At 37.3% G+C, this 19,898-nt stretch overlaps 1 protein-coding gene across 2 annotated transcripts in view; it reads right to left on the reverse strand.

The window, feature by feature from the left end:
- Positions 1-854: 854 nt before the first annotated feature.
- The window catches only part of CNOT6L (CCR4-NOT transcription complex subunit 6 like), a 76,587-nt gene continuing 57,543 nt past the window's right edge, over positions 855-19,898 (reverse strand). For both annotated transcript variants that reach the window (XM_067557072.1, XM_067557071.1), the window contains exons 7-12: positions 19,084-19,241; positions 17,755-17,909; positions 16,423-16,574; positions 14,336-14,563; positions 13,290-13,492; positions 855-9,274 (exon numbers count right to left, since the gene is read on the reverse strand). In XM_067557072.1, coding sequence (XP_067413173.1) covers positions 9,062-9,274; positions 13,290-13,492; positions 14,336-14,563; positions 16,423-16,574; positions 17,755-17,909; positions 19,084-19,241 — 1,109 coding nt within the window. In that variant the 3' untranslated portion in view covers positions 855-9,061. The remainder of the gene's footprint in view (positions 9,275-13,289; positions 13,493-14,335; positions 14,564-16,422; positions 16,575-17,754; positions 17,910-19,083; positions 19,242-19,898) is intronic.

A 19,898-nucleotide genomic window follows, 5' to 3' on the forward strand; every position in this document is an offset into this window, starting at 1 on the left:
TGACTCCTAGCTTCAGATGTACACATGCTGGGCAGAAGCAGTGTACTGGATTGGTACTCTTCATGGGGGAAAGGGGAGAGACATGCTTAACCTTTTGGCATCAGGAAACAGGATTGCTTGACAGCAGGAAGATAAAATGAAGCCTTGTACTTGGTAGTGAGCAGTTGTGACCTAGCAAGTGTGGTAGCACTTTAAAAAATGGCACCTTTGCAGATCTGCTGCACGTGTGCATCACAGTAAAATCTGCTCGTGCCACTTTGGACCATTCATGTGCCTGTTAGGTTTAGTCATTTACCCTGTCAGCAGAGCAGAGCCAAACCAGCTAGAAAAGGACTGAGCCGGATGCTTATCCTCTTTGTGTTTCAATAGAAATATCTAATAAATCCCAATTCCAGGGCTAATCATTTACACCCCCAGATATTCAACAACTTGCAGAGAATTGTTAATGGTTAACCCTTATGCGTGCCAGAACTGGATTTGACATTCAGAGTCCAGAATTCCTCAGGTTAATTTTGTATTAAAGGCTGATTATTAAATGCTATACACTAGCATAATTACACCTCTTATCTTTAGTGAAGCTTAAGAGTCCTGATCCAAAACCCACTGAACTCAATGGAGAAATTCTCACTGACTTCAAAGGTTTTGGATCAGATTCAGTTATCTGACAGTCTCTTGTACCCACTCAGAGTATGAGCTGAAGAGCCATTTTAGTGTAAACACCAAGTTGTACAATTTGATGCAGAACAGACAGTAGCAATAGTAAGGGTCATATACGAACATCCGGTTCCTCGCCTTCCAACTACTTTTGTGGTAAGTACAATAGTGAAGAGAAGAAACAAAAACAGGACAGAAAATGCAGTTGCAAAACAGCCATTTATTGCCTACAGAGGGAAATAAAAGTACACAGGTGCAAAGAAACAAGCAGATATTTAGCCCTATACACATCATGTGTGATCGGTACCCAATCTCTGTCATGGGGGAAAAAAAGTAGTATTTTGTAATCTGACAATAAGAATTCAGGATTTTCAGCACCTCCCTTCTGAGCTGCCGTAAGACTAAAAAGGCAAGACTGCTTAGTACAGTTACTGTCTTCATTTTGTATTCTTTTTTTTTGTGTAAAAGTAAAACCTTCATCTCTTGAACACATGTTGTGCAGTATATAAATACCTCAGCTGAGCTGTGTAATTCACAGCTCTCATCTTGTTGACTGGTAAACTGTAATAAACAAAACAAAGCTGGTGATTTCTGTCTGACAGTCTCTCGATAAAAAGTAAAATTATGGATGACGTGGAATTCAGCGGACTGGTTCAGTGAAGTCAGTTGAAGCTACAACTGCATGGCACTTGGTTTCTTTTAAAGAAAAGCTTAATTATTTTGTGGGAAAAGTTGAATAAGCTTTTTTTGCTCAGGTCTAAACTCAAGACTGTTTTGCTTTGAACAGTTAGATGAAGGTATTTATAGACCCCCATATATAGTTTCAATGAGGTTTCTTAACTGTACATGAAACAGTGTTTTCAAAATTTAAAAGGTTAGAGGAGAGTATTTTTCTTATGCAAATGTAATTGGCAGGATTCACAGTAAAGCTAATCCCCCTCTGGATTCCCTCTTATTTAAAATATGATTAAGCAAGCAGGTTATAGTTGAGGCAAGAGGCCCATTTAACCTATGGCTCTGTGTATTATCAGAAGAGAGAAAAAAATAGAAATCCAGTGGTGCATTCAGAACCCAAGAACTTGCTGCATTAGGACAACTGTGCAGAATCTCAGAGGTGCATCCCCCTTAAATCTCCAGAAGCTGGTGTTTAAGAAACTTGCAGTTCAAGGCAGACTGTGAGCCTGACCTGATTCCCCTTGCTGTCAAGGCAAAACTCAACCGGAGCAGGATTGGCACCTAATTCAAGTTTCCTATGTGCACTAATGTAGCTGTTCAAATGCAGAGCTGAGTCAGAATCAGGAAAAGTTGGCTTAGGCCAGGTCTACACTTACCTGAGAATTCGGTGGCAGTTGACGAGAGTTACGCAAGCTATGCAGAGTAGCTTGCGTAACTCTCGTTGACTTCTTAACTTCTGTTGTGCGCGGCATCTTCACTGCACTGAACGGACGGGAAATGTGTTCCCGTCAATGCAGTGCTACGCCGCTGGAGGGGGTGGTTTTAGTGCATCGACTTCCTGATCAATTGAGCGAGTCTTTACTTGATCCAGAAAGATCGATCTGATGGCGGCGAACATAGCCTTAGTTAGAATTTTCATAAAATGGGAAATCTGCAATTTTAGCGGATTTGTACAGAAAAATTAGAGAGTGCAGTTTCCAGATTACCCAGACACACAGTCTCATGTACCTAGGAGCACTACATTGTCTAGTTAAAAAAAAAAAAAAAAAAAGAGCAAAACCTGAGCTCATATCACTGCTGATACAGTCAAAACTTATGAGTTTAGTGAATTTCAGACCAATTTTGCTAAGATGGTGCACACAACACTTTAATTGCTTGGAAAAACCACACTATGCAATAATTAAAAATTGAAAACAAAGCCAAAATAATATTAACAATGTCACTTGTAAAGAGAGCCACCATGATTCTTTGCTTTAAAACAAAGACAAATACAGAGAAAAATAAGAACTTGGTAAATGTCTAAGTCTTGGAAACAATTTAACAAAAGGATGAGACCAAGAAGTACCAGAATCACTTCACCTCTCACTACTAAAACAGTGTTTGCAAGCTAAACACACCGTACTATGCTGAAAAGAGTCATATCACTTGGCATGTTTTGCCATCAAAATTGTTCAAATACATTAAACTACGAACATATTTCCCCAACGTCACACTTATTTTAAAATCTACATCAAGAACAGCTGTTCCTGAAGTATTCTATCTTTCAGCCAAACCAGCCAAGTTTACTTTATATACCATGTTTTAAGATCAGCTAGAGTCAAATTATCTTACAATAAATTGTCTGAAATAAGAAAATTTTTAAGTTGTTAATCACTTTTCTAACTCCCATCAAAGACACCCCCCCCACACACACACACACCCTCCTCAACTTTATCATTTTTTCTCCCAGTGATTTGGAAAGTAAATAAAGTCTGATAACTATCAGTACAAAATGTCTTCACTACTACATAGGATACAGATGCACTAGCTCAGAGTTCAGCATTTTAATTTTTTCCCCAATCAGTTATAACAGTGCCTGGTGTACATATGTAAATCTCATTTTAAAGTGTTTATAAATTTATAAAAGTTATTTCTAGGCTGACACTTGGCATAAACATTCAATAAATGTTTTGGGGGTTTTTTCAAGTTGAAATGTATAAAACTTTTTACTGGAGTTTTTTCTGTATTCTTGCAAAAAATTTTATAGGTCTAACATAAAATGTCTCTTTCACATTATGAATTTAGCAGGCCCAGACTGTAACAGTGCACTTTCACTGTCGCCAGTGTTCAGTTAACTTAGTCACTTATTTATAATAATCCTTTTAATATCCCCTCTCAGGTACTAACAAATTAAATCCTCTGTTCAACATCTGTACAGCTTAAAGCTTCCCTATGTTGCTCTGCCCATGCATCTCAATGCTGTTCTGGACAGAGCACCTCCACAGGAAAGAGGAAGTAATCCAATTGTTCAACCACTGATATTTCAGACGGTCACTCCAGATGTTACATTTTCAGTGAGGATAGTAGATTTATAACATGGACAATTGCAGTGAAATCCTTCCCCTACTGAAGTCAGTGTCTAAATTCCCATTGACTTTAGTGGAGCCAGGATTTCCCCCTTGATGTCACTTCTCATAGCAGGCAATTCATTTTATGTATATTGTGAAAAAGCAAATCACATCTGAAATGATAACAGAGGTAGAAAGCTCGCTATTCCATTACCAATCCCTCAAACTATGCAGTTCCCCTCCATGTTTTTCTAAGGGACAGATTTTGGCTTAATGGCTTCTTACTACAAACTGATAAAATAGATCAAGCACTTGAATGACCACACAAGTTCCTAAGTGTCCAATCTGTCTATGTATATTTACACAGTATAGTCTATTGAGTCATCCACACAATTCTAGGTTAGTTTTCTATTGTATTAAAACTTCAGAGAATCAAATCACAGTGAGCACAAAAGCTCATAAGAGTAAGGCAATTTAAACTTTAACAGAAGCAGGACACATCACTTTCCTCACTTAGTCATGCCTAGACATCTCATAACAGTGAGACATACTCCATGTATGTATGTTTCAACCTGACATCTCCAAAGATAGAAGATAAAATGTCATTCCAGAATTTAATCCTTAAAATGTAACATTTCCTTGTTTTTATGAAGTTAGATCTTTGTAAGTAAAGAATATATACTTGGAAGTACAGGATAACAGACTAGATTAACCATGTAAATATGTACAGTACTCAGGCCATTTAAAAACATTTCTTATTTGAAGATGAATGATTACTACAACTTCCTTATTTAATTTATATGAATTCAAGTCTGTATCAAACTAATCCTTCGTGATATTTAAATAGCAGTCTAATCAATACTGTTTGATTATTAATATTTAAAACCTCTTCCACTCAAACCTTGTATGCCAAGTATCATGCCAAACCAGGTTTTGATGCTGAAACCCAAGATTAATCATAGAAATGTAGTCACTTCTATTGTTGGGTTTAAATTTCATCTTGATGCTAATAACTGCCCACACCTTCCTCCTCAAAGTTTAATAGATTACGGAAAGAGTATTAACAACACACTAATGATTTAGAAATCTTTAAACACATGTAAATGCCCAAAGTTACCCACAATGTTTTCCTCGTGTATTACATGGTTACCAAAACAGAGTAACCTTGAATGAAAACCAATTTTTATAGCTTGTCTACTCTATACTCCACACCTGTGATCCCCTCACCAAACTAGTCCCTGTGGAATCAAGTGATATGAGCCTTTAATAGCATCTTTTAATTTACTCCCTTGTGATCTAGGTCAAAGTCTTCAGAGATTGGTGCTGAAAGTTAAGCTGCTAAAATCATGCTCAGACACCAAAATATAACTGGCCTGGTTTTTCAGAAATTCTGAAGTAAATGGGAGCGGCAAGTGCTCAGCACCTTTGAAAAACAGGCCACTATTAATTCAGGTGTCTGGCCATGCCCATTGATAGGAGAGCATAACTCAAAAGCACTTCGGATGGGAGATTTTCCAGACGTTCTCAACATTGGCCTAACTCTGCCCCCATTGAAGTCAATTGTGAAACCTCAGGAGCAGAGTTAAGCCAGCCTTCGGTGGGTGCTTTCGAAGATTTTAAGGGACTGAACGTTTTGGCTACAAGTTTATAAACATAGGATAACAAGGAGTCGGAACTAACAAGAAAGAGGATTTTATATATTTTATATTTCTGCTGACTAGAAACAAGAGTGGCTTCAAAACACATAGTAAGCTTATTGGTAAAATGAAGTATTTTCTTGAATGCTAGAAACAGAAAGAAAAAGAAAAAAAGCTTTGAACAAGGCAAATGGGAAGAAAAGCTGGTCTCAGAACCCATTGTGCCATACCTGACTTCAACGTGTGGTACACAAAATGTTCACACTCCTTACATCAAAAAAATGAAACAAAAATATTCAGCTACATTGTACAAAATTTTTTTTTATATACACAAAACCTCATATCTAACAGTTTTACCATATCGAATTTTTAAAAGTTGCTGGTAGAATGGCGTTGGATTTTTTTTTCTCTGCTTCCTTTAGGCAGTGCTGTTGCTTAAAAGTTGACACCAGGCACATTATCTTTAAAACAAAACCAACTAAGCAAGGAGCAGCATGTGAATTTGAGCTTTTTTTCCAGTAACCAGTCCTGAGGATGCTGCAGCGTTCCCAATGTTTAAAGCTATGAGACAAGCATCAGTGATGAGAGAGAATAATATATGTATTTTGTTGTTCATTTATCTATTGTGAAGATTAGTGATATCACTTTCTCAGCTTCCTCTCCCCTGCCTGCTCCCCCCACCTTCTGAAAAAGAAACACACACACACACACACACCTTACAGGCATTGAGTTTTCAAAGTTTTCACAATCAGAAGAATCACAATGGCAGAAAAGCTGGACTTTGCGTGTGTAGGTTTCTACTTAAAGCCATGAGTTTCCATCCTAGACACATATGGTAGTTTATGCTGACTTCTGGATGATGTGCATGTATGAGTTTTTTATCTAACGGTGTCATTCATCTTGTCTTTTAGGTTCATTATTGACAGAGTTCCATATTTTCTGTATTTTAAAGAAAAACACTAAGAACAGCAGCATTTCTGATCACCTGAAATGGAAGCTCAATACAGATACTGCTCCTTCTGTAAAAAAGTTACAGAGGGAGAGTAGTGGGGATTGGGGATGGGGGAAAGGAGAGAACCATAATATGACATTTGGGTAAGTATGCCCCAGGTGTGTGGGCCAAGGAAAACAAACAATACCCATTTCAACAGAAAAGTTTTTGTGCAACATCTATTAAAAAGAATTTTTTTAAAAAATTACAGGATAATGGACGTTTTGAAGAATGCATTTTGAAGCAGAGAAAACCCAATTAAACACCTTTCTGCAACAGATTGCCTCAATTGATTATAAATCAGAAGAAAATAAAACTTAAGCTGTTTCCCCATTTTTTTTTAATTTTCCCCCAACACTACAAAAGATGGTGGTTTTTTTAAATTTATTTATAAACGGGCTCCTCTGCAGTTCATATACAATCATAGGTGAACTCTAAATTCCATTTTATACAAACATCTCAAAAATACTGGGAGTGAAGTATGGTAGGAAATATTGCTCACATTGCTAGTTAACATGCGTGTATGAAAGGAGGAATATGGTTTGTTAGTGCATATCTCCAGAGCAGAGAACCCATCCCTCCAAAACAAAAACAAAAACCAAAAGAGAGAGAGAATACAGTAGCTGATTACAAAAAGGTAATGTCCACAAAATTAAGTTTTTCATGCTATTCTACTTTCCAGTACTATATGCTAATTACTTTTTCAATTCATATGCATGGCTAGGCCTTGAACACTTGAGGTATATAAAAAAAAGATACCTGCACCTAGAAGAAAATCTATCTTTAAAAGAGGTGGTTGGTTTTTTGTTTTGATTGGTTATTTTTGTGCCGCACAAAGTATTTTATTTACATTAAATTTCACTCCACTACATTAAATTCCAATTTTATAGTAGATGACAGATGATGCCTCCATTTTTAGGCACTTTTGAAAGGGAGTTTGTGGTTTCACTGAACCAACTGTTGCATCCCATCCCACCCCCAAACAAATATAGGGAACGTTTTCTACTATGGCCTGATTTTCTATGAATAAAATGACAAAGGAAATGTATCATTAAAGAATAGTGGAACAGCCTAAAGTATTAGTTTGCAAGACAGAAGATTGCTCCTTAGTATTTAAAACTAATTTAACAATTTAAATTTGACCCTTTTTAAATATATGAATGAGACATAAATATAGGCTATTTATCTGTTTAAAAATTTCATTCACATAATGGAAAAAATTTTTTATTAAAAATATCACATTTTGAGACTAGAAACAGTAAAGTGCATGAAAAGTTTAAAATATAAATTCAAGAAAATCTTATAGCAGCAAAAAAGCAGAATAAAGAAAAACTTAAAAACACAGACACAACCTTTTCCTATTACTGTGCCATATATATAATTTTTTAAACATTAAGCAGCCAACCAATTTCTTTCAGAAAATTGCATTATGTTTTAACTGCCTCTTGAGGCACAATGTTTAGAATTGGCCACCTAGAGTGTAAGAAGAAAGATTTCCAACATAGCTAAAGAGTGTTAATAGTTGGGAATGAACCAGCAGCTTTTTAATTCAACCTTGATGAAACAGAAACAAAGTATTAAAAGCATACGATGGCTATTTGCCAAATAGGGTCAAGAAAAATAATCCAAGGAATGATTATGGCTACCACTATCTCCCCCACACAAAAAAGCCCCTAGGCAGCTTTTTAACATGTACTTGGGAGAAAGAAGTAAAATCATTTCCAGAGGTTTTTTTCTTGTACCCTTAGCTTAACCAGTTCCTCCAATCCAAAGTTTATTATTTTTTTAATCTAACAATAGAAGAGGAAACCTATATATTGAACTGCAACGTATTTGCTCTTCTAGAACTCACCAATAAGAAAACTTGCAGCGGATCTTTTTAAGTGCAATTTCTTAATTTTATATTTCTAAATTCTGTTCCCAACCTATGTTGCAAAACAATTTCCCATCATGGTTTGTCAAAGTAGGGAGATTTTTCTGTTAGACCTCTCAAAACAGGCCATTAGTTTGGATTCCTGAATTTCTTTAAAAAAAAAAAAAAGGAGCTCCAAGAAAATTACCACTATACTGTCTGCCAACCAAGAGTTCTATGGAGCATTAAATGCTCAGGTCCAAATTCTCTGATGGCATAATTCCACTGTAGTCAATGGAGTTGCACCAAAAGATAACTTAGCCCTTCAATATGTATATGCAATCATTTTTGGTTTTCCAGTATTAGATAGATGTGGGGGGAGAGCTATACTGTTAATAATTTACTGTTAAATATTAAGTGCTTTGCTAATGTGCAAAATTAATTTTGGATGCAGAACCCGGATCTCCACTTTGAATTCAGTAAAATGGTATTTCTAATTATTCTCCCTTAAAGCGGAAATTGTTTTACAATGTTGGATTTATCAGTTTATTTATGTTTTGTTTTTCTAAAAGGGGGGCTTATTGTGCTGTGATTTGGAAGAAAGCATTAATTTTAAATAGATTACTATGCAAGTTTTGAATCCGATTTATCCATTTTATAACTGCAGCTTCCTAATGAAACAATAAGATTACCAGTTTAAAAATTAAATTAAAATCCTGGAAAGGGAATAATACTTTGGTTCCAGCCCTAGTGCCAAATGGATATCAACATGCACCAAAATGTGCAAAATCTCATATTAAACACATAATGAAAGGAGCTTGAAGAAGCAGCTTAAGGTTGGCCATACTTCACTCCTACATACTTTGATTTACAACTGTACAGGTCCATAACAACAGGTCCCAGCCCTCAGAGGGGCAGGGCTCCACTACCTCCTGTTCGGTAAGTGTACACCGTTGACAAGAGGCAGGAGCGGAGGGTGAAGTTCGAGCTGTGTTAACAGTGAGAAGTGGTCTGAAGGGATGTGAGGGTGTGGACACCCGGTGATGTTGTTCTCAACCAGCCACTGAGGATCTAAAGGCCCTAGGACCCCAAGCACGTTCATATGAGTGTTGGAATAGAAAATGTAGTCAATCACACCCTAAAGGGAGAGAGAAACATTCTGTTAACATGAGGACAGGTCACAAGTTGTACTTTAACATTTTCCTAAGATTTATTTGGCCCACACTTGCTAACTCCTCTCCACCATTCATGAGAAGACAGGCAGAAATAAAGCCCCACATGAATATACAAGATACTCTGGGTTCTGTATACATAGGATGGATGGAGTTGAAGGTACATCTCTGGAATGTATCTCTAGGAAGAGGGCTTTGAACCATATTGTGAGTGCAAACAGGACACATAACAGAGGGGATACAGCATGTAGGTAGAGGGAGAAGGAAGTAAAGTGCAATGTCTGCTCCATAGTAGGATGGTGGAAGTTCTCATGAGATTTCATGCAATTGATGAATAATGGTAAAGCCCTCTCATACCTGTCATATGAAAGGGGCTATCTGACGTGGAAAATATAGTAGTAACAACCTCCTGGTCAGGCATTTCAAGAAAGTCAACCAGCAGATGGTTTTAAGTGCATACAGCAAAGTCTTGAACCTCATGCCCTCTCAATTGGTCACTAACTACAAGGAAATGCCAGACTGAGGGGCTATCATTGCTTAAATTCTGTTGCTGAATGTCTAAGACTAATTCAATAGTGCCAAACAGTGTTGCATGTGCATAAATAATTCACAGCAGATCAATGTTCATGTTAAATCTGTTATTTTACTTTTCACTCTTCAGAACATGTATAAAAGCTATTTGCTGAAGCAAACAAATACTGCACATAATGTCCTGATCCACAGCTGTGGCCAGGCTGCGCACAATGTAACTCTTTGTACGTCCCCAATCCGGTCCCTTAGTGTACAGTTAGAGCAACTTGAGACCTGTTCTAAATAGGCTGGTTTCCTACAGACCATGGGGCTCTAATGGCCACAACCCACACCAGCCCCTCTACATCAGAGGATCTCTCATGCTAGGCTGGGGCACAATGCAGTACTAATGCAGGGAGAAATCTGACTTTTCAAAACGAGAGCTGTCACAATCATTCAGTGATTTACACTAACATCTATTTATTATTATTTCCTGCAAAGTGAATTAAATGTATCTTTTCAAAACAGATCAGTGGGAACATCCATGTCACCGCTCTTTTCTACCTACCTCCGGAATAACAATTGCAAAACTAATCATCACCTCTCCAAATCCGTGGGAACGTTAATAGTGTATGAAGTACAGTTAATATCAATTAGTATCAATGTTCACACATAAATGTTGTAGTATATCACCAGGGTCTAAAAAAAGTTTTACAGTCCCACACTTGTGGGTTCCACTGCTGGAATGTTATTTTCCCCACCATCATCAGAGTGAATTCAACAGAAGAGAACTAACCATCCAAACTCTGTTTCACTGAATGAGCTTTAGCAATAATGTGGGGAATTTGATTACAGACAGCTCTTAGCAATAGCTAGTCTTATGGGTTCCAGGACTAGCTGTTTCAAGAAGCAGTCATTTAAGACGTCAAGAAACATTTTTTCTGCATCCCGTCCTGTAGTGACATGTACCCAGTCAACATGAGTATTCATTCATTATTATTAATTTTTTTTATATTTATAGCCTCTCTAATCTCCTTGAGCATTTCACAATCCTTATCACCATCCTGGTCCAGTGGTTGGTAGTATATTCCTACTGCTATATTCTTATTATTCAAGAATGGAATTACTATCTACAGAGATTCTATGGCACAGTTTGGTTCATTTAAGATTTTTATTTCATTTGACTCTATGCTTTCTTTCACATACAGTGCCATTCCCCTACCAGTACGACCTATTCTGTCCTTCCGATATATTTTGTACTGTGTCCCATTGATTATCCTCATTCCACCAAGTTTCTGTGATGCCTTTTATATCAATATCCTCATTTAATACGAGGCACTCAAGTTCACCCAGCTTAGTATTTAGACTTCTAGCATTTGTATGTAAGCACTTAAAAAATTTGTCACTTTTAGCTGTCTGCCATTATGTGATGTAATTGAATGGGACTCTTTCATGTAACTGTTTCTCATCAGATCCTACCCATATTTTATCCTCTTCCATCCTTTCCTCCTTACTTGGATATACAGAATCTCCATTAATAGATCCTCCCCTAAGGGATGTCTCTGATCTAACCACATGCTCCTCTACACCTTTCAGCTTTCCCCTAGACTTTAGTTTAAAAACTGCTCTACGACCTTTTAAATTTTACGTGCCAGCAATCTGGTTCCATTTTAGTTTCAGTGGAACCCATCCTTCCTGTATAGGCCTCCCCCTTTCCCAAAAGGTTCCCCAATTCCTAATAAATCTAAACCACTATTCCTTATACCATTGTCTCATCCATGCACTGAGATCCTGCAGTTCTGCCTGTCTAACTGGCCCTGTGCATGGAACTGGAAGCATTTCAGAGAATGCTACCATGGAAATCCTGGACTTCCATCTCTTACCTATCAGCCTAAATTTGGACTCCAGAAGCTCTCCCTTACTGTTGCCTATGTCATTGATACTGATATGTACCATGACCTCCGGCTCCTCCCCAGCACTACACAAGTCTGTCTAGATGTCTCAAAAGATCTGCAGCCTTCGCACCCAGCAGGCAAGTCACCAGGTGGTTCTCCTGGTCATCACAAAGCCAGCTATCTATTACCTGTCTTTTTCCCAACAACTGGAGTTCCCTCTCTGAAGAGATATCCTCAGTGTGAAAGGATACCATTACATCATCTGGAAGGAGGGTCCCAACTATGGGAATGTTTCCCTCCACTTCAGTTTGATGTTCTCCTTCTTGGAGACTTTCATCCTCCTCAACAGTACAGAGGCTGTCATACCGAGGGTGGGACAGTTCTACTGTGTCCTGGAAAGTCTCACCTATGTACCTCTCTGTCTCCCTTAGCTCCTCCAGTTCAGCCACCGTGGTCTCCAAAGCCCCTATGTGGTCTCTGTGGGCCAGGAGCTCCTTGCACCAAATGCACACGTATGCCATCAGCCCATAGGGCAGGTAATCATAGACTAGATAGCCGCCACTCAGTTGCTGGACTTCTGCCTGATTCTCTTTTTACTCCTGCAGCTCTTTCTTTTATTGTTTTTTATCAGGGGGAGAGGGTAGAGGATTAATAGTTTTTAGTTTATAGAATGTTAATGAAGTGTATCTACTCCCCTCTGCCCCCACTCTCCCACTACCTCTCTGAACTCCCTCACAAAATTCCAGTTAGCTGCCGCTGGTCGCTAGCTTGTTCAATTTTTTATTTTAATGTGAATTACCAGTCAATGAATGTATTTTACATTTAATTTTCTTAAAAAAAATATTAGCTGTGCATAATTTTAGTATTTAAATGGTTCCTAACTGGATGCCAACGGACAAATTTCTCCTTTTGTCGCTGCTACTGTTTGGCTGGAAACAGTTTTCTGAAGGCTGCATTAACAGGTCAGCAGCACACTTGTCTACATTTTGATGGCTGTAACTTTTCAAAGTTATTGATAAGATTTAGTAATTTATTTGGATTTTTTTTTTTTTTTTTTTTAACATGGAGTTTAGAATTTCCAGAACATTGCAAAATGGAGCAAATTCTGACTAGACATCCTAAAGAACAGTTTTTACCTGTTCCTGACAAGGTAGTTTTTTGGGAGAAGGCTTTTGCCATTTATAGTTTAGACACTGTCACACCATCAGCTAATACAACCGCCTTAACCCCTGCGGCTAGGGCGGGAAAGTATTCCATCTTCCTCATCACAAAGACACTGACTATAACTTAAAGAAGCTCCAAGTCTTAGATGCCAACTGTGCATGTTCAGAAGCAATTTTTTCAATCCTCTAGACTAGACATTTATTCTTCTCTCCATCCTTATTGTACTTATTATCCCATAATATTGTACAGATTATCCCATGTCTGCCTACTAAAAGGCTCCGACACCTTCCTGTGAAGCATCTGGTGCTGGCCACTCTCACAGACAGGGTAGTGGACTAACTGGACATTGGGTCTGACCCAGCATGGTAAGTTTCAGTCCAAGAGAAATGGAATTCAGTAGATCACCCCTTACTTTGAAATCAAAGGTGTAATTGGTGTAAGGCATCAAGTTGTTTTCATAGGCGCTCTTGAGCTGGAAGCCATGCGTGATTCTTCCTTCAGAAGCCCCATTTTTTCCATTGCCACTGAAGTTCATGAGACACTCATTGTAACGCAACTCTTTGAAGTCCTTATGGTTGTCAGCTACTATACCATTGCTTAAGTACTCCACAACACCTGTTCACAAAACGAAGATGCAATTAGGGGTTTTAATTAATTATTGAAATATAACATGCATAGTATTTAAATACCTTAGGTTAATAAAAACCACACTGGAAGATCATGGTCTCAAAATAAGTATATATAAATCAGCCAGTTTTGGGGGTTTTTTTAGTCTCCTTTGGTGGGGTCTGACTTTCTGAGTGCATCTATATAACGAAGGAGTTCACTCAACACCTCCTTTGAGAGTAAAAGCATTACAAAACCCTGAGCACATAAGAATACTAACAGGACTGTGGCAGCCAGCACTAAGAGTAAGTTTTTTTGTGTACTCTATTACAGGGTTAAATATAAAAAATACTACAGCATATTCATCTCATTTCTCTGCCCTCATCTTCTTATTTTGTCAGCTTATCACTCAGAGTGAAATAAACCACGAATTCTAAATTCCTGACTATCACACTCCTCAAGCCCGTACTCCAAAACAGACATACCATACTTCAGATATGTAATAATTATGATTACTATATCAAGCTTGAATTTAAATATATCAACCCTAGATCCTTTTATGCTTTTAAAAAAAATTATACTCAGTATTTATCAAATCTTGCATAGGATCGATAATTAAAGTGCTAAAAAACAATGAAAGGTCTTTGTTATCTACTCAAATAAAGGAGTTATATTAATTTGTTTTGGAATTTTAAATCACAAATAGATTTTATGATGAAAGCTTTCAACAACAATAATAATGGACATATAGGCATAAAATACAACTGTTGGGTGGAAAGTGGACTCAAAAATTCTAATAAAAATCAAAGTAAAAAAAGACAATAGTTAAAGTGATGAACCATTTCTAAATACCTGAATCGGGCAGTGAGTTAAGATCTGCACACAGCACCAGAGGGATAGAATTAGGATCTGCTGTTGGACTGCCAGGCCTGATAGAGGCTTTCTCAAGGATATTTTTCAGTTCTGAGACAAACATCATAGTCTGAATGAGTTTCACATCTGAGTATTCAGGGTCCCAATGCATGTGAGCATTTGCCACAATAAGAAGCTGTTTGTCCACAGCATGAAGCGGTTTCATACCTGAATTAAAATAATTTTTATTAAGAAGTCAATTAGGTGAATGTATTTAATTTCCTCTAGTTACAGATAATGCAAAATTACTGCCACTATTGTATCAGCTAGAAATTTAGATAAATTGGAAGGAAATATGCCTACTTTCACTTCTTGAAAAAAGGTAAGTCTAACAAATTAAATAAAGCTCTGTCCCACAGTAATAATATCTTTTGTTTAACTTTAGCGTCATTTGGTTACAGGTCTCATAATACAAATTTTTGAATATATAAGGCAAAAGGTGACTGGAAAGACTATCATCAGTCTAATCTGAGACAATTAGGGGATGTCTACACTGACGGCGGCACTGTTGGCGCTGACGGATTGATTCTGCAGGATCGATTGAGTGGCACTGGAGACCTGCTTAATCGATCTGGAAGGCAATGGCATTAATCCACCCCCTGCAAAAAGGGTAATGCTGCGTCGACAGGAGGGCATTTTCTGTCAGTGCAGCGTAGTGGGGACACCACGCTACCTAGAAGTTAGGAAGTCACTGGGAGATACGCAAGTTACGTAAAGTAGCTTGCGTATCTCCTGTCGACTGCCGCCGAATTTTGCCGGCACCGCAGACCAAGCTTTAGAACAACTATTTCTAAGGGTACTAAAAAAAGGATATTAAATTAAGTGTCAATTATAATTCATGCTATGTCCTCCAAACACTGGTACAATTATGTAAATTACTCACAACAGCAGATAAAAGCTCAAACAGCAGCAGTGACAAAATTACTTACCCATTTAGCTGTGCAATAAGCATGGCTGTGTTGTACACCACCGCTTCTGTGAGAGCGCAGACTGTCTTTGGAATACACTGCTTGGGAAATTATGCACCCTGAGCAACTCACCCCCTACTGCTAATATTATAGACCTCCCACCCTAACAGGATACTTTTTCAGGGTAGCAGTAGGTCTAACAGTTTATCAGTCCCAACTACTAGAAGGGAACGAGCTGAATTTTGGGTTCTATTAATAGAATAAAACTCAAGCAGAGAAAGCCACCTAAATTTCAGATTATTCCTCACTATTCATTGTTTAAAAATAGGAATGGAGAATATTTTTAGACTGTTTCTTACCTACTTGTATAGCAATTTGTTTGGTCATGCAGTAAGAGCTCTATTGCTGAAACAATACAGCTAGGGCTTTTACTACCCTAAAAACAGAGACTGCAGACTAGATAGGAGATGAAGTTACAGAAAAAGACTCTTCCTGTATTGAATTAAGAGACTGCCTACTAAATTTCAGAGCTATCTAAAATAGGCCACAAAATTGGAAGGTGAGAAAAGAGTCATGTGATTTTTGAATACTATTTGTGAACTATCACTAATTAATCATCCTTTATTAAAAAACTGTTTGATAACTAGTTAGGAACATCAGCATGGCCAGAGAGATTCTGTGAAGGACTAAGTGAAGAGGGAAGAGAGACATCAGGATGAAAAGTTGAACAGCACTAACAACTATTGGTAGAGGGGTCTGTACTCCTGCCTAAGGAAAAGACATAATTCAACAAGTAAAATCAAAGTAGGCAAGAATGAGAGTCTTGAGAGGAGAATACCAAATGGCTGACGCTCCCGTTAAAACTTCTTGATGCGAACCAGTAAAAATGTATTTTTAAAAACAATTTGTGTCATAGCTAATTTCAGAGTGACCAAGAAATTTCCTGTTTCATAAGAGCTTTCATCAAAGTTGCCTATTGACCAGTGCTCCACTGCAAATGTTTGGCTCGGTGTCTTATATGCAGTAATGTCCTACACAGCTGGACTACAGATGAACACACACATCAAAACAAATACTGCCTGTCATCAATACCTAGGATAGCAGTATGATTATACTGACCTGCTCCAAATAATTCTTTGTGAACCTCTAACACCACAGCAACTCCAATGTTGTCCTTTGTCATCACTCTGTTTAACATAGCTTCTGAACCTTCAGAGTTAGCCATTGCCACCTGGTTAAACTCCACTGTGTGCTTCTGCACCAATGTAAATCTGAGTAAAGACAAAACACAACAAATATGTACAACATTATCCGTAAGTAGACACTTGCATGCAAAACATTTTTAAAGTTTACCATAAGCATCCAATGTATTATTCTCTGTGTAGTTCCCTGAGGCCCCAAATGAGACCAGGGGCCTGTGGTCTCTCACTCACACTCAGATGCTATTTAAAAGGTTGTTCCCTTATCCCAAAAGCATACAATCTAAAAAACACTGGGGAAAAATGAAGGATGGGTGTGGTAAAATATATGCAATTTATTTTCAGAGGGTTTTTTTGGTTTAAATTATAGCTAGGAAAGTTGGTTACATCTAGGGTCAGACAGAGCCATCATAAATTATCTGATTTCTTATAGGTGTCATGAAAGAGATGAGCACTGAGGTTTAAGCTTAGTGTCTCTATGCATCCATCCTTCACAGACAACCCTTATTCAAAGCTACATGAACCATTCCAAACACGGAAAATTTCAACCCCAAAAGGCAAACTTTTTTTTTTTTTTTTAAAAGGTATGAACCAGAGTTAGAATGGAGGCATCACATAATCTTAATTCAGCAGGTTATAACCACCAGCCCACTATAAATCAGAGAGAATAAAGTCTCATTGATGCAAGATGTGCAAAATCTTATGAATCATTTGCAAAAGAAGGAAAAGTATTGTGTACAGCGCTTTCCCCACCTGACCTACAGTTTCTGATATTTTCAGCACAATACTATAGCTCTCTTCACAAAACACAGATTACAAAAGCATACCCACTTTATATATAGTCAGAATACAGAATATGCCTGCAACAAACCTCTACATCTAAAACTAAACAAAGACTGAGATTATATAGATTTTAGGAATTTAGTATCAGTGCAGTGAAGCTGTTCTATCAATTCTGTTCAATACCTTTCTTGGACGAGAATATTTTGTGTATAACCTGCAAAGTGAATGGAAAGGTACCATTGTGAGTACACTACTAACAGAAGCACAACCCCTTTGAAAATGAAAGGAAAGTATGTCACATTGACTTTAATTTTTAGATTTACAACATACTATTTGGTTGTGACCCATTGCAGCAAACAGACAGTTGCATTACTTTTTTCAGACCTAAGGAAAAATGTTTCAAGTGCTGCTGTTTGATTCCTTACATATATATATATAAAAAAAAGGTATCTATGAAGCTGCCCCTTACTTTTCAGTTTTGAAGAATATTGCACAACCGTCCACATGCTTTCTCTCCTGCTCAGACATGATTTTGGCACGTGACTTTGGAGAAAAAAATCCATCATATCCACGCTCTTTTAATGCTGGCAGAAAGAGGGTGAAGTATTGCTCTGTTTCCACTTCCTGGAATTGAACACAGTTAACATTACAATGAAGAAAATCAGTGACAGGTTAATAAAAATAAGTAAATGCTCCCACCACTATATATATATATATATATATATATATATATATATATATATATATATATATATATATATATATAATGTGTGTGTGTGTATACACAAACTAATACAAGCATCTGTTGCCAAAACCACAGATTTCTGTTTCTTACACAGAACACTATCACGTTTTAGACTAGTTGTCTGATGTATGATAAACAGATTAGGATTTCTGGCAATCAAAATTAAAAGGAGGTTTCAAGAAGGAAAAGTGACAAGAATATTTTGAGACATTGTACTGAACATCGACAGGAAACCACACCAGTTAGCTTTGACATCTAAAAGTGGATAATCTCTTAGGTTAAAATTTCTTATTTAATGATTGGCAGATATGCAGCAGTCATTAGTGTTTGGCTTGGCAAGCTCTCTTTTACCAAAGGGTTCTCCCCATTCTAGAACAACGTATTTCCTTGAAGACCAAACAAACATCACTGCCACTCAGCTTGTGTCAGCTTTTTAATTCAACCAAGCTATTCTCTTCTTCATGTGTGGTTTTTATTTTTATAATACACCAGAACTTATTTAAAAACAAAAACTAGATCTTTCAAGATAGCACCACTTAACTGTACTGAACACTTCGGATAAACTCCTTCCAACATGATGGCACATACGTTGCTAAGTCAGCAAATCATGGCTTAACTTTAAGCGTGTGTGTGTGCGCGCGCACGCGCTTCAAGTTAAGCATATACACAAGTACTATGCTGGATAGGAGTCACAGCAGAGGACTGGAAGAGATGACTTTTTGGGTTAAAACACAATTTCTTTCTTTTCTCAGTGAAGCCTGTTGATGTCTAGTAACCCAAGAAGTAAAATATTTAGGATGTTTATAGATAATAAGTAGAAGTTCCAATGCAAGTTATATATTAGTTTAGCTAGTTTTGCCTCTTGTGTTTTCTATTGTTTTAAAATTACAACAACAAAGTAACAAGAATCTTTGGACACATTCTGTAATGGATACTTTGAGGTTCACCAATAAGAAACAGTTAAGATAATATGCTTTAAATAGAATATTGGTCCAAAAGGTATTCTTCTGTTTTCAGATGAAAGCCAAAAAAGTGTAGTTTTGTTAATGTTACCTGAAGACTAATGATATCTGCATCACAGTTCACGATTTCTTCCATGATTCCCTTTTTTCTATACTCCCAATTTAATGCCCAGGACGGGCAGTAGCCATATAACTGCCGGGTGGCATATTTATCACATAACACATTGTAACACATAACTGTGAATGAAGCTAGGAGGAAACATAAGAGGGGATTATTGATGAACATAGATAAAACATAATATTTTTTCTTAAGATACTTATTACTGTATGTACATCTCCTATAGTGGAGAGTAAGTAAACATCTCAATAAGGGCACTGCGATTTTTCCCCAAGAGTTTCATTAACTGGGGTCATAAAAATCCTGTGAGCTAACAATTGGACTAACAAGGCTAAATTCTGGGGGGAAAAAAACACCTAGCTTGCATGTGCACAATATGCCTTTGTTTGTGCAAATGGTAATTGTTTGCAGAGTTCTCAGTTGCTTCGCCTACATTTGCACTATTAACCACATTGGGCAAACTGAAGCCTGGGAACAACAATCGTTAAAATAAAATACACTGACATAAATGGAAGTTGCAAGTTCAACTGATACGTCAATTAGATCCTGATTTTACAGGTTTTAACAAGGAGTATAGCAGACATGATGGCTAATTGAGCCAAGAACTATCCATTGCTTTAGCTGCCTTGAAATACAAACTTACAGAACCTATATAATTAAACAGAATGATGATACAACAAATTGTTGGAGGATGGGCTACTTCTTTAACATTTTGCTGGTTTTCCATGTTACTCAATAAAAAGATATTAAAACTGCCTAAAACAGTACTTCTCTGAATCATATTGGTA

Source organism: Emydura macquarii, unplaced genomic scaffold (assembly GCF_026122565.2).
Source record: "Emydura macquarii macquarii isolate MOO-44397 ecotype Brisbane River unplaced genomic scaffold, CSIRO-AGI_Emac_v2 contig_1790, whole genome shotgun sequence".
Lineage (NCBI taxonomy): Eukaryota > Metazoa > Chordata > Testudines > Chelidae > Emydura > Emydura macquarii.